The 12,965-nt window shown below is 35.1% G+C and overlaps 3 protein-coding genes across 5 annotated transcripts in view; 2 read left to right on the top strand and 1 right to left on the bottom strand.

Moving 5' to 3' along the window:
• The window catches only part of LOC109087838 (long-chain-fatty-acid--CoA ligase ACSBG2-like), a 9,054-nt gene extending 7,020 nt beyond the window's left edge, over positions 1-2,034 (top strand). Inside the window, exons 12-14 of the mRNA XM_042756706.1 lie at positions 351-490; positions 869-1,112; positions 1,401-2,034. Coding sequence (XP_042612640.1) covers positions 351-490; positions 869-1,112; positions 1,401-1,477 — 461 coding nt within the window. The 3' untranslated portion in view covers positions 1,478-2,034. The remainder of the gene's footprint in view (positions 1-350; positions 491-868; positions 1,113-1,400) is intronic.
• A 2,217-nt stretch (positions 2,035-4,251) lies between these two features.
• LOC122145069 (uncharacterized protein At2g34460, chloroplastic-like) lies at positions 4,252-8,313 on the bottom strand. Of its 3 annotated transcripts, none has more exons than XM_042756709.1 (5): positions 8,227-8,313; positions 6,960-7,121; positions 6,002-6,203; positions 5,717-5,881; positions 4,252-5,498 (listed from the first exon to the last, which is right to left on the bottom strand). In XM_042756709.1, the coding sequence occupies exons 2-5, from the start codon at positions 7,092-7,094 to the stop codon at positions 5,341-5,343; spliced, it is 660 nt and encodes a 219-aa protein (XP_042612643.1). In that variant the 5' UTR covers positions 7,095-7,121; positions 8,227-8,313; the 3' UTR covers positions 4,252-5,340. The 3 variants fall into 3 exon arrangements, with proteins under 3 accessions (XP_042612643.1, XP_042612642.1, XP_042612641.1); XM_042756708.1 differs by lacking the exon at positions 8,227-8,313 and adding an exon at positions 7,217-7,363; XM_042756707.1 differs by lacking the exon at positions 8,227-8,313 and adding an exon at positions 7,217-7,349 and having other exon boundaries at positions 6,960-7,124.
• A 1,005-nt stretch (positions 8,314-9,318) lies between these two features.
• LOC109087861 (N-acylethanolamine-hydrolyzing acid amidase-like) lies at positions 9,319-12,915 on the top strand. Its single transcript, XM_019102052.2, has 11 exons — positions 9,319-9,579; positions 9,740-9,904; positions 10,012-10,135; positions 10,209-10,299; positions 10,372-10,448; positions 10,577-10,749; positions 10,913-10,975; positions 11,084-11,150; positions 11,412-11,440; positions 12,242-12,308; positions 12,748-12,915. Exons 1-11 carry the CDS (start codon positions 9,404-9,406, stop codon positions 12,757-12,759), a joined length of 1,044 nt encoding a protein of 347 aa, XP_018957597.1. The 5' UTR covers positions 9,319-9,403; the 3' UTR covers positions 12,760-12,915.
• The last annotated feature ends 50 nt before the right edge of the window (positions 12,916-12,965 follow it).

Genomic DNA, 12,965 nt, shown 5'->3' with positions numbered 1-12,965 from the left:
GAATCACAACAGTACAAACAGTGAACAAAACATTCAAAATGAAAAGAATGGGTAAATCTACAACTATTGATTTAAAGTTGTAGATTGTGTGCTTAAATTGCAGTTGTATGTCAGATGCAGTGCTTCATGGCAGTGAGTGGGCTCTAAAGAGCTATTTTGGTACGGTTTGCTCACTGTGATTCTCTGATTGGTATAGATGTCTTTTGGGTAATTGGTAGATCGTTGCTTTCTCTACCTTTGGACAACACTCATATTACTGTGAGCAGAAATGTATCTAAGATAAATGCATATAGTGTGACAACCAAAAATTCATTTATACATGTGTATATCTAATTACCTTATTCTTGCAGAATTAATCATTACTGCTGGTGGAGAAAATGTACCTCCCGTCCCTATTGAGGATGCCCTAAAGGAGGATGTGTCAATCATCAGCAATGCCATGCTGGTTGGAGACAAAAAGAAGTTTCTCTCTATGCTACTCACACTCAAGGTGAGTCTACATTAACTTAAAAGAATAGTTCACCAAAAAAATGAAAAGTGAAATGCACTCACTCTCAGGAGGTCGTTTCTTCATTTCGAATTTGGAGAAATTTAGCATTACAGTTGAGGATCACAGAGGATCCATTGGTGAGCAATTGATGTAATGCTAAATTTCCCTAAATCTGTTCCAATGAGGAAACAACCTCACCTACTGTATACTTTGGATGGCCTGAGGGTGAGTATTTTTTAAGCATATTTTCATTTTTGTGGGAGCTATTCTTTTAATGAGACCATTAAATGTACACATTTTATCAAATGTTTACATTTATACCACCAAAAAAACTTTGCTAATGTGCCATTTTTCAGAATGAATGTCTTTTATTTTTAGTGTAACGTTGATGACAATGGAGACCCCACAGATGAGCTGACCCCATTAGCGGTGGAGTTTTGTCGGCAACATGGTGTAATTGCCAGCAAAGTCTCAGAAATTATCAACAAAAAAGAACCAGCCATTTACAAAGTCATCCAAGAAGGCATAGACCGCGTAAATGCCAACGCCACATCCAATGCTCAGAGAGTCCAGAAGTGGACCATCCTTCCACGAGACTTCTCCATATCTGGCGGAGAACTTGGTGAGTGTTATTTCTTTATATAGACAAGGTATTATTGACAAACTGAATCTAATGCATGGATGTCCATGATTATTACATTTTTGTAAAGTCCTGCAGAAGTACTTGTATCTATCAGTGTAACAGACAACTATGAGAAGCATTTGTATCAATTGGCTGTTTTGATGAAAGGTCTTTACAGAACATGCTGCCATGTTGCCTAACCACATTCCTAAATGATAATTATAGTAAAGAGGCTGATGGATCTATTAGATATGAATGTGAAAGATTTTTTGTTTTTGTTTTTCTCAGGTCCAACCATGAAGCTCAAAAGGCCTGTTGTCAGTAAAATGTATCAAGAAGAAATAAACAAATTTTATGGTGAATAACAGAAGAACCCAAATTAAGCTGTGGGAATTAAATTGCTGACTACAATGGGATCATATTCCTTTGCCATTGATCAGTAATCTGTATTTTGCTCACTCCAGGGCTTCCAATAGACCTCACTATTATAACACATCTCGTTGGCCTAAGTCAGACTTTACATTATTTTATACCAATAGATTTATTAGCTTCTGCAAAGTTGCAATTAATCAGTTTTATATCTGTTTGTCATTATAACTGGTTCTGTATATTCTGTACAATATATGAAATCGGAGTTGATTGTATGTAAGTGATATTACTGTGCATATTACTGTTGTAACAACCGGCATATGAAGTCAATTTGTCTAAATAGAAATAGGTTTGAGTCTCATATGATCTGTACAGGATAATACTGTTGCTTGCATATTGAGTATTGTTGGTACTTCAAACAGTTACAGCGTAACTGTAAAGAAACGTGTGACAATTGTTTGTTCTCTTGCTGTTCAAATTTCACCCAGCACATTGAATATTTATGAGAGTGGAGATTATATACTGGAATATATTAATAAATAATACATTAGAACTCCATGAGTAAAGTATGCATTTTTATGTGTTTGTTAGGTTACTTTTATATATGGAATTGAGAATTGAGAGATGTAAACTCTGAGTGAAAAAAACAAACAAAACTGAATTGTGAAATAAAAACTCATAATTATATTTATATTTTGCAATTCTGAAAAAATAAGTGAGATAAAAAGCTGCAATTACTTTATTTTTTTTTAATCCCATGGTGAAACCGGGCTTCCATACTTCCTGTATACAGCACTGGCAGAATAAAAAGTACAAGTAGGCATAATTTGGCATGCATTTTGGTGGATTTCACATTTGTAAATTTAACGTGCAACAGTGCCCATCCACTTGTTTTTTATTTTTTTAGCAAATTTCACAGAGCACCCTGAATATTCATGAGAACGGAGATTGTGTTTGAATATATAAGTAAATAATACATTATTATTAATAACTATTAAACTCCATTGGTATTTATTATAATCTATTTGTTTTGTTTCTTTTATGAGTTTTTTTCTTTGTCTACATTTCTGACTATGGGAGATTCAGTAGTGTGAGTAGGTGCAGGAAAACCTCATGATATGTTTGTGTCGGCCTGCGTGCGTCTGTTCCCAAACAAAACAAAAATCATCTCTCTGATAAGGTACTGTACAACAATGTAGGCACTGTGGTTTATCTCCACCCCGCCCCCCAGGGATTGTTTATATTGTGTTCCGAACCAGTTTTGAAGTAATGCAGAAACGCAAGCATGAAACTTCATCCCTTCATAAAAGCATCTTCTTTTGTTCACTTTATCAGACAGTTTCATTGAGACTGATCTGTTTTGTGTTCTGCATTACCAATTGTCGGAAGTTCTTTTATAATAATTGAACATGTCTAGTGTTACATGCAGCTGTAGAAGTCAATGAACTGTAATTAAAGTATCTCTTCTGATACAGACGATATGTGAAGTATGTGAAGTAGCTGAGAGATTAGATTTTAGGATATACAATGACATCTTAAGTAAATTTACAGCTCAGTCATTATTCTGCCTATAGTATGTATTGAATACTTATTTTTATACTTCTTCTTTTCACCCCCCCCCCCCCACACACACACACTTTTTTTCAAGCTTCAGGCTAAACTTTAAAAATTGAATAATGTGCTGTAAGACTTGGAAACTGTATTGTGCTTTAGTAACCTTATTTTGTCCCTCAATATTTTTACATGTAAATAATTCTCATGTCTCCCAATTATTTAATTTATCCATTCAACATTAAATAATCACATGAATCATTTTTCTCAACAGCCTGATTATTGCTCTTCTGATTATCAAACATGATATCTGTCCTCAGATGTCCTCAGATGACTATCTACGTACAGTACATTCAATCAAATTAAGTCATCAGTTCACCTTGCATAACTTAGTACTGGAAATTAAACATTTTCGTTGACTATAATCTCTGGCCAGTAGATAACATCAGAAACTGGACTTTGAATAAACTATATCCATTCTCACTGTCTTCCATCTTTGTGCTCTAAATCAGTGTTTCCCAACCATGTTCCTGGAGCCCCCCAACACTGCATGTTTTCTCTGTCACCTTAATCAAACACACCCTGATTCAGATCATCAGCTCATTAGTACAGACTCGAAAATCTGAATTGGGTGTCTCAGACTCGAAAATCTGAATTGGGTGTCTCAGACAAAGGAGAGATGCAAAATGTGCAGTGTTGGGGGCTTCCAGGAACGTGGTTGGAAACCACTGCTCTAAATGAATTTAATACTAATATAATACAAATTAGGTCAAAGGTTGTGTATTTCATCCATCTGACCTGAGCAGTTTCAGTAACCGATCAGACTCGCTCTGGAATGTCCTCTCATGGGGGTGAGCTAGTTGCCTTTAACTCTTGCAACATAGCCTGACCAACTTAAAAACTTTGTCCCCAAAAATGGCTTTCGTTGGTTTTGGATTTAGCTCATTTACTTACAAAATTACCACATATCTATTTACTGAAATATTACACAAGTCTTAAAGGGATAGTTGACCCTAAAATGAAAATTCTGTCATCATTCATTCCCATGTCGATTGAAACCAGTATTTTTTTTTTTTTTTACTTGCAACAAAAAAGTAAATATTTTGCAGAAATGCACAATATTCAAGCTGCTGTGTTAAAATGTAAAAGCTTTTCTTCCTCTGCTTTTTTAATCATACATTTATTGTCAAAATATTAATGATAACAAAAAACAAAACAATCTTAATTTTATTGGCCATAATTTACTCAATCAATGTATGACACTTAATGTAGGACTTGAAGACATCGGTATAGGCAGGGTATACAAGTGGTTTATTAAAAACCGTGCAACACTGCGCTCATGTGGCCATAAGACACCAGTTGCATAAAGTTCATGGCAGACTGCATCTTAAAGGAAAAATTAATTAATTCACTTGCTCAACAACAAACAACCAGCAATAATGGCAGATAAAGTCGTCATTCAACAAGTATTTGGTTCCAAAAATCGGATTTCTGTGTGTCCGTGCTGAACTGGCTGTTTCACCAAATGCAAGCCGCTTCTAGCACAGTGAAGCGCCTTCTAGTGGTTTGTGTGAGGAACTACAGCTCTTCTCTAAAGATACTTTGTTATATTGTTGTAGTCTACTTCAGTGATGCATTTTTATATTTTTATACATAGATTACAACTATATGTTTAATAGCAGGCAAAAATCACTGTGCTGATGTACTATTTAACATATATTTAAATGTTAAATACATTTTGTACTATTTAACATTTAAATATAGTCATAATTTTAACCTGAACATCCACGTATTCATGTAGTGTAACTGCATAAAATCCATATAAACTGTAAAATCTGAATATAGTGTACTGTAAAAAATCAACAGAAATGTAATACATTTATGAACATAACATACTCAAAAACTAAAAAAAAAAATTATAATACAAACATCAATAACAACAGACCTTCTGTTAGACAGGATTATAGCTTAGAAGGTCAAGAAACTTTTCCTAATGATGTTTATAATGTTTTGTCAGTTATATATTGTGAAAATCTTAAGTTGGAAAGGACATCACAATAAGAAATAAGGATTGATGTGTTTTGTGTTATGCAGGAAATGAACATAAACGAATATGCATGAAGGCTTAATATTATTAAATTAATAAAGATCATAAATGAGTAGTTTCCTTGTTAAAAATACGGCTGTTTACATTTAATTTCACATTTCGTATACAGTATATTTGAGGAAAAAAGAGCACATGCAGCGTATTGTTATTTCTTTGCTCTTCAATTTCATTTCAGTGTTTTTACAAGGTTTTATTTTTTCATTATTTGGTGATGATAGCAACAGCTTTCTTCATCCAAGCATTATTATTGAGTAGAGAGAGCATGAAACGAGCCACATCTCCTCTTGACACAGACTGGCCGATTGGCAGACCATTTTCATCAGGGACATAATAACCTTCATGAGTGAGGAACTCATTGGCTTTGAAAACAACAAGACAAATTACCACAAATTTAAAGCACTTAAATGTGTGGGGATCTAATGGCTTTGCAGCAAAAGCAAACTTCCAATAATGATTTATTTGTCAATAAGCATTTTGCATATTACTAAATGTAAAAAGCTAACAACAACTGAAGAAAGCACTCAAATGTATTATATTTTAATATGAAAAATATTGATATTTTATTAATAAATCTCACCTGTTGTTGGTGTATTCTTGAGACCAGGTGGCCGGACAACAGTCCAGTTGATGTCTTCAGTCTGCTTGAGAAAGTTTTCCATTTCATACATGTTGTTCAGAACACTTCTGATCATGGGAAGCAACATGAAGCGGATGAAATAGGAAGAATTGGAGCCTGAATTTGCTGTGAAGAGTGTCATAGCAATCCAATTACTACACCAGACAATTGATCAGACCAAAAATACTGTGAGGTAAAGAGCTTTCTGTTTTGTATACCTATACATAATAACAGCACAGCACTTACGGTCAGTGTACCATGAGGTCATGGTGATGATTCGATTGACTTTGACTTCACGCATAGCATTTAATACTGCCATCATAGACTGAGTGTAGCCAGTGACTCCATAAAAAAATGAGATTGGAAAGCCAAGACAGGACAACACAGCATCCTGACCTTTGAAGTGCAGTTTCAGGCTGTCTTCTGAGAAAATGTCTGCTTCAACCACCTATCACACGAAGGCATGCGGTTAAACCGTACAAGGTTATGAGGATGCATGCTAGTGGTAGCTACTAAGTGAATACTGAAAATCTCAGAGACAAAATGTGCATCATCTGGACTGGAACACATGAAATATTATCTACAGTACACTGCACTGCCACATATCATTATTTGGAATTACTGTAACTGTATAACTGTCCTTAAAAATCTTTACTTCCTGCACAAAAATGTGGGGCAAGCAAATCATGTGATGATACCAGCTTAATGAAACACATTAAGATTTTATGCCACCCTTGTGACCGTTATGCTAAATTTTAGCCGTCGTCTTCTATGACACTGTACAAAAACTCATATAACTAAAATAAAAGATAAAACAAAAACGTGCATGTAAGTTATGCATTAAAACACTTTCACCTTGGTGACTAAGAACTCTTTTATCTTTATTAAAATCCTAAACTAAATAGTAATTTAAGCATTGTGCAGACTTGAGTCAACTAGATAAGAAAAAAATTATGAATAGCTTAGACTATTATACTCATACTTCATGTAAAATAATAATTTTGTTATGAAGGACCTTGCAAAATGAATTTAGATGCATAGCCATGTTATTGTGAATCTGCAGTCCAACCCATTACACCTGGGAGCAAATTCATGAACAATGTAAAAGCATAAATCGAATTGAAGTATTTCATAATTTCACCACGCATTTTCAAAATGAATAACAATACATGACTTTGAGCTTAACCTTCCTACTACTATTTACCTTGAGGTTATCGTGCGTTACCGTCAGTTTCCCCGGGTTTCTGACGAGGGCAGTGACGGAGTGTCCTTGCTGAAGAGCCTGACTGACCAGCTGCTGCCCGGTTTGACCAGTCGCGCCGACTACTGCAATCTTCATGATTAATCCGGACAGAACCTTCTATTCCTGCTAAACAAGAAAATGTGCTGCCATAACACAGTTAAACTCGTCTGCACAAAACCTCAGAGAAAGGGCTAAAAATTTTGAATAGGGTTTCTTACAGGAATTTGCGTATAACGTCACGAAAAGTTAGTTTTGTTTGAACTATCTCCTGCATGTGATATAACCTGCTTACCAAATGTCCGGAAATGACATATGTTATTGCATGACTCCTCCTCAAAGATAACGACGTGAAATGCCTCTGCGGACACATCCAAACCGAAAGTGTGTTTTATGACTCTGCGGCCTCATATGAGGACATTATATTTTTTGGGAATTTCTCTGAGACTGTACATGCCACAGTTTTAAGTCTGGATGTTCTGTACAGAGCACATTCAGGGCTTTTTAGAGATACCAAATGATTGGATGTTTCACCATGACCACTCCCTCTCCTTGGTCATCAGATATGTCTAAAATTAATTTAGTGACAGACTTATGGCTCTTAAAGCATGTTTATTACGCATTTTGGGAGACAAAACAAATGAATAGGAAAATAAATTATATTTCAATATTCTATGAAATATAATTTATTATTATGAAAATCGTGTCAATTATTACTCCCATTATTACACTTCTTTTTACATTATATGTTGCCCCCAAAACACATTAATATGCAAATTAGATTTAGTTTATAGATACATTGTATATAATGAAAAAAAAAAACGTTTATGGTCATTTTACACACATTTTGCAGAAATAAAAATGGTATATTTAAACATTCTGTTATTGAGAATCATCTTTATACAAAGTTTGGTAAAAAAAAACAAAACAAAAAAAAAAACAAACAAAAAAAAATTTTTCCTAAAACTTTTTTTCTCGGATCTTAAGAGGTTAAGCCGAGGTTAGATATTTGTAAATGATCTGAAGAATGTGAGCATCACCAAATGAAGCATTTATACCTGTCGTCAACACACAAAACACCTAAGAAAACAGCGACATTACGCATGCCAGCTGTGTAAATGCAGTGATGATCAGCAGCATGGTGTGTAAAGAGCCCAGTATTCATCCTACATGAATCGCAAAAAACACATATCAGTAGGCTTAATATATTCCCAACAACTAACAAACTCACTCTGAAATCGCTCCTGCTTGTGTGGGTGGCAATCCAACAGTAAACCCATGCATCAGTAGGCTATATTAACTTACACAGAATTCACACTTGTGGACACGAGTGCGCATGCGTATTGCGAGTATGCATCCAATCAGGTCCAAACCAAAAGCCATATATATATATATATATATATATATATATTATATATTCAATCAGGTCCAAACCAAAAACCTAAAGCTACATACATCATACATTATTAATACATGACATTATAATAAAATGTTATTCTGTTTTCTTTTTTAAAAAATGTTTTAAAAACGAAAGCTGCAGCAAATATAGCTTTTTTATTGCAAATTGTACCTTTCATTAAACGTAAAAGCAGTCATGCTTATTATTAGGCCTATTATTTTAAACTAATCAGTAACTACAAAATAACGGTGTGTAACTTGTGTGCAGTTTACGTTCTACAACAAAAGACCCATCGTCGAGTTATGCCTACCACGGACCGCTATTTTACTCATTAATTGAAAACCCCTATAAAAAAAAAAAAAAAAAAAAAAAAATAATTGGTTGGTATATAGGGAACCCATGGTGAATTAGTCTTCTGCATAGATATATACAGTTTCTTTTATGTTTTTATTTTTCCTATAAGTTTTCTTTTACTTTTTAGACTTTACTGAAGGAGTCAGCCTGCTGAAAACGTGCATAAAGTTTGAATAAAGAAGTGAGGACAAATGTCTGCACATCATCATGTGCTGTTGTGCACTCTCTGTTTGTGCTCAAAAATACTGCGTTTCCTCAGTCTGCGACCACAGAAATCTGTAAATGGGGATCCAATGATAATCTTCAAATAGTAACGTACACCTAGCCTAATCTAGGCGAATTGTATTGTATTTTAGTCCAAATTAAATGACTCCAGTATTTGGACGCATTAATCGGACGGACCAAGCTTCATGATTAACACAACCTTTATTGACAGCGAAGCTTTACATTTGATTTCACAGTGAGGGACTTTAGTTAAGCGCAAAAGTGTGCGTGGACGGTGGACACCTCTTCCCCCGGTGGTTAAGGTGTTACTGCCGCAGCAATCATATCAGTTCCTCGTTTTCAAATACTGAAGTTGGGAGGAGTATGAAGTCTTTGGTTTCGCAAATTCAAATGTCACCATCACAAGGACAGTTAGTGTTCAGTATTCACCATGAAGCTACAGATTTGTGTGTTTCTCTGCGTGATACTTTTCTGCGTGTCGACAGCTGATTTCTCTCCTCCAGTGTTAAACATCAGTCTGGACGCGCCTGCCTTTCAGCGATGGGCTCCTCTGAAGAACCTCTATGACATCGATTTCTTGAGAAAAGCTGCATCTGAAGTGATCGAGTAAGTACCAGACAGTCTGATCACAGAGCGCAAAAGGTAATCCCCATCTTTTTTTAATAAATCATGCTCTTGAACTTTGTAAATCTCTAGGGTACGTTTAGTCATTGTTTATCATCACTGATCCACAGCATATTTACGTCTTAAACATCCTCTTTTGCAGCTCAACTGTTCCCAAATGGGTTCATGAAGCAGTTAAACCTATAGTGAAGGTTCTGGAGAAATACATCCCACAGCCCTATGCTGGAGAAATAAAGGGCATGGCATCCTTCTATGGCACTGACATTGTAGATATTGTGCTGTTGAACTTTGCCTATGAAGTATCTGCGTAAGTATAGCTTTCTACAGTTTTTGGTACAGTAGGCTACCTCTCTTAAAGCATTTTAGTTGTCAGCTTTTTTTCAACATTCATTGTGGTTGCTTTGCTTTTTTCAGATTTTGCACCAGTATTGTGACTCAGGATACAAAGGGCAATATTTACCATGGCAGAAACCTGGATTATCCCCACAGCGTGCTCAGAAATCTTACTCTAGACGTACTTTTTATTAAAAATGGAAAGGTATTAGTGTTGGTTATATTATATTATATTTCATTACATTATACTCTTGAATCCGAAAGTGGTTTTTCTCCAGGTGGCATACAGAGGAACCACTTTTGCTGGTTATGTTGGGCTGTGGACAGGACAAAGCCCCAACAAGTTTACAGTGTCTGGCAACCAACGCAGTAGGTTGATTTTTAAAAAGAGATTGTCTTGTGGATTTTGTGTGGTTTTAATTTACATCTGTATTTCTACAGGTAAGGGACATTGGTGGGAGAATGTAATTTCAGCAGTTTTATTAAAAAGTTCTCCAGTTAGCTGGCTAGTGCGAGAGGTGAGAGAATAAATGTAGATAAAATAAAAAAATAAAATTCAGTATATCAAAGTACTGGTGCCATAAATATTATTTGGCTGTTAAGACTTTTGCATTAAGTAAATCTGTATATTACTGATTCTCTTTAGACTCTTGAAGAAGCGGTGGATTTCCAGGATGCAGTAGTGAGACTGGCCAAGATGCCAATCATCACAGATGTTTATTACATTTTGGGTGGTGTTCATGCTGGTGAGGGTGTGGTCATCACCAGAGACCGGAGCAGGTCAGCTGACATCTGGCCTCTGGATCCACTTCATGGAAAGTACGCACAAACCATTATTACATTTTTAAATGACAACAATTAAAATGTTGTAATGAAAGACAAAAAGTGATGACAATGCAACAATATGCTCTCATTCATATAATGCTAGTGTTTTCCTGAAGGTTTTCACATTACTAAACCTGTGATTTGTTGCTTATTTTAGCTGGTATAGAGTTGAAACCAATTATGACCATTGGCTTCCCACCCCTAAAGAGGATGAACGAAGGCAAGCACACAATACATTTTTTTATCAATAACATGAGAGCACAAATGTGTGATTATTTAACTGAAAAAATAAGGGATTGTTTTTAACATCTCCTGGTCTTTTTTACAGAGATGTGGCCATGAAAGCATTGAATGCCACTGGTCAAAACCATATTAGTATGGATTCTCTGTATAAGGTATATGAGAGGGTTTGTTTTTAAATTCTCCTTGTATTTTTTAATTTATTTCTGTCCCACACTGTTAATGTACTACAAAATGTGTTTTTGTATGTTATTATCATAATTTGAAATGTTTTCATTATGTAAGTAATTTCTGGATTTGGATATTGAAAAAGGACTGAAGATTTTTCTTTAATGAGATTTCCCTTGTGTTTGTGAAAGCATGCACTCCTATTGCATAATTTATTGACTAATTCATTTTCATTTTCACTGTTACAGGTTTTATCTGTGAACCCAGTATGTAATTGGTAAGGAGGACAGTAATGCAGCATTTCACCTATCACATGATATTTTATGGTTGTGTAACGGTCTCACATAGATTGCTCATTTCTCGTATGAGGTAACCAGTAGTACAATTCAAATCATACTTCCTCACTGAAGTTATAATATTAGAATCTAACCATGCAATGCAGAACTTAGGATTTTCCAGAGTTTGCAGAAACCAGTCATGTGAAGACTTTTCATATTACTTTTCACACTTACAACTTCACAGAGTCTCATTGTTTAAGCCACTCTGGTGTAAATCCGAACAGTCCAAGCATTGATCTCTGTTGAACTCTCACCCTCTTTCATGTCTGGCACCCTACAACTCAACACTGATTCTTAACTCATCTATATACTGTATCTATTTATGTATCCGAGTACAATTTTTCCTGAAAATCAGCATGAATGTAAATGTGATATTGGCTTTATACAACTGTTCCGTAAACAAAAACTAATTTGAAGTGACCTACAAACAATATTATCTATTTCGTTCTATTTCCTTAACAACTATTTCATATTTGCCACCTCTCCAACGCATAAATGTTTTTCTTGGTACTGGTTTCATTTGAATGGAAATGTTACATTACTGTAATTGAATATTTTGAACAAATGTAAGTACCACTGTAAGGTTAGAAAAACATGGGACCTTCAAGAGCTTTAGTACATTTTGAACACTGATGTATGTGCATTAGTTTAAGGTTTTGGGGTGGTTAAGGGTTTGATAAAGAGGTGTCTTCAGCTTTCTGTGATGAAGCTTTTTAATGTGAGTATGATCTCCCTTCCAGGATCACTGTTTATACGACTGTCATGAGTGCCGGCACTCCTGAGAAGTACACAACAGTTGTCAGAGAAGTAAGAACAAATCATAACACTACATGATTTTTAAAACAAATTTTACATAAAACATAAGATTCACTTATGTTACCACCATCATGTCATGTTGTATTCTTTCAGGAAGTCTAGTTGGCTGGTTTGGTAACATAAGTGTCTTTGTTGAATGAAACAACGTTTCTGTCCTAATGTAAGAGGTTGCTATAGCTTCTCTGATATCATTTTAACATTAAGAGATTTTTCAACACTCAGCTGACATCAGTCTGTCAGCTGTTGCAAAGGACAAGCACATGAATTTGTGTGAAGAACTAAGTCAGATGTCTTTTCTTTGCTTTGGAAACTTTTGTCTCTTGCAATCATTAGTGAAGGAACTGTGACTGTTCTGTCTTACTGACATGATCTTTTTCAGATTTTCTTTTCTTCCTAAATACAGTTAATGGTTTTTGTTTTCTGTTCACAGACGTGTGTGTGAAGGAATGAGCCGTTCTCTTGACCAGCTCAGCCAGAATTTTCACCCAGCTTAGTTCTGAACTGCCTAACAAATTCTGCTTCTCTTCTGCATTTCACAATGAGTCGTATTTTAATATCTGAAAAGTAGGGCTGCTCGATATTGGAATTTAAAAAAAAAAAAATTTTTTTTTTAAAACCTATAGCCTGTTGCAATAGGAAAAGTTAAAA

The sequence above is a fragment of the Cyprinus carpio genome, chromosome A5, assembly GCF_018340385.1.
Source record: "Cyprinus carpio isolate SPL01 chromosome A5, ASM1834038v1, whole genome shotgun sequence".
In the NCBI taxonomy this organism is placed as follows: Eukaryota; Metazoa; Chordata; class Actinopteri; order Cypriniformes; family Cyprinidae; genus Cyprinus; species Cyprinus carpio.
This window is presented reverse-complemented; position numbering and strand designations above follow the sequence as displayed.

Coding starts and splice junctions, on each gene's coding strand:
- LOC122145069 (XM_042756709.1), bottom strand. CDS start 7,094: ATGAAGATTGCAGTAGTCGGCGCGACTGGTCAAACCGGGCAGCAGCTG. Junction 6,204..6,959: donor TAACGCACGATAACCTCAAG/GTAAATAGTAGT, acceptor TTCGTGTGATAG/GTGGTTGAAGCAGACATTTT. Junction 5,882..6,001: donor GACCTCATGGTACACTGACC/GTAAGTGCTGTG, acceptor CACTCTTCACAG/CAAATTCAGGCTCCAATTCT.
- LOC109087861 (XM_019102052.2), top strand. CDS start 9,404: ATGAAGCTACAGATTTGTGTGTTTCTCTGCGTGATACTTTTCTGCGTG. Junction 9,580..9,739: donor GCTGCATCTGAAGTGATCGA/GTAAGTACCAGA, acceptor CCTCTTTTGCAG/CTCAACTGTTCCCAAATGGG. Junction 10,750..10,912: donor CTGGATCCACTTCATGGAAA/GTACGCACAAAC, acceptor TGCTTATTTTAG/CTGGTATAGAGTTGAAACCA.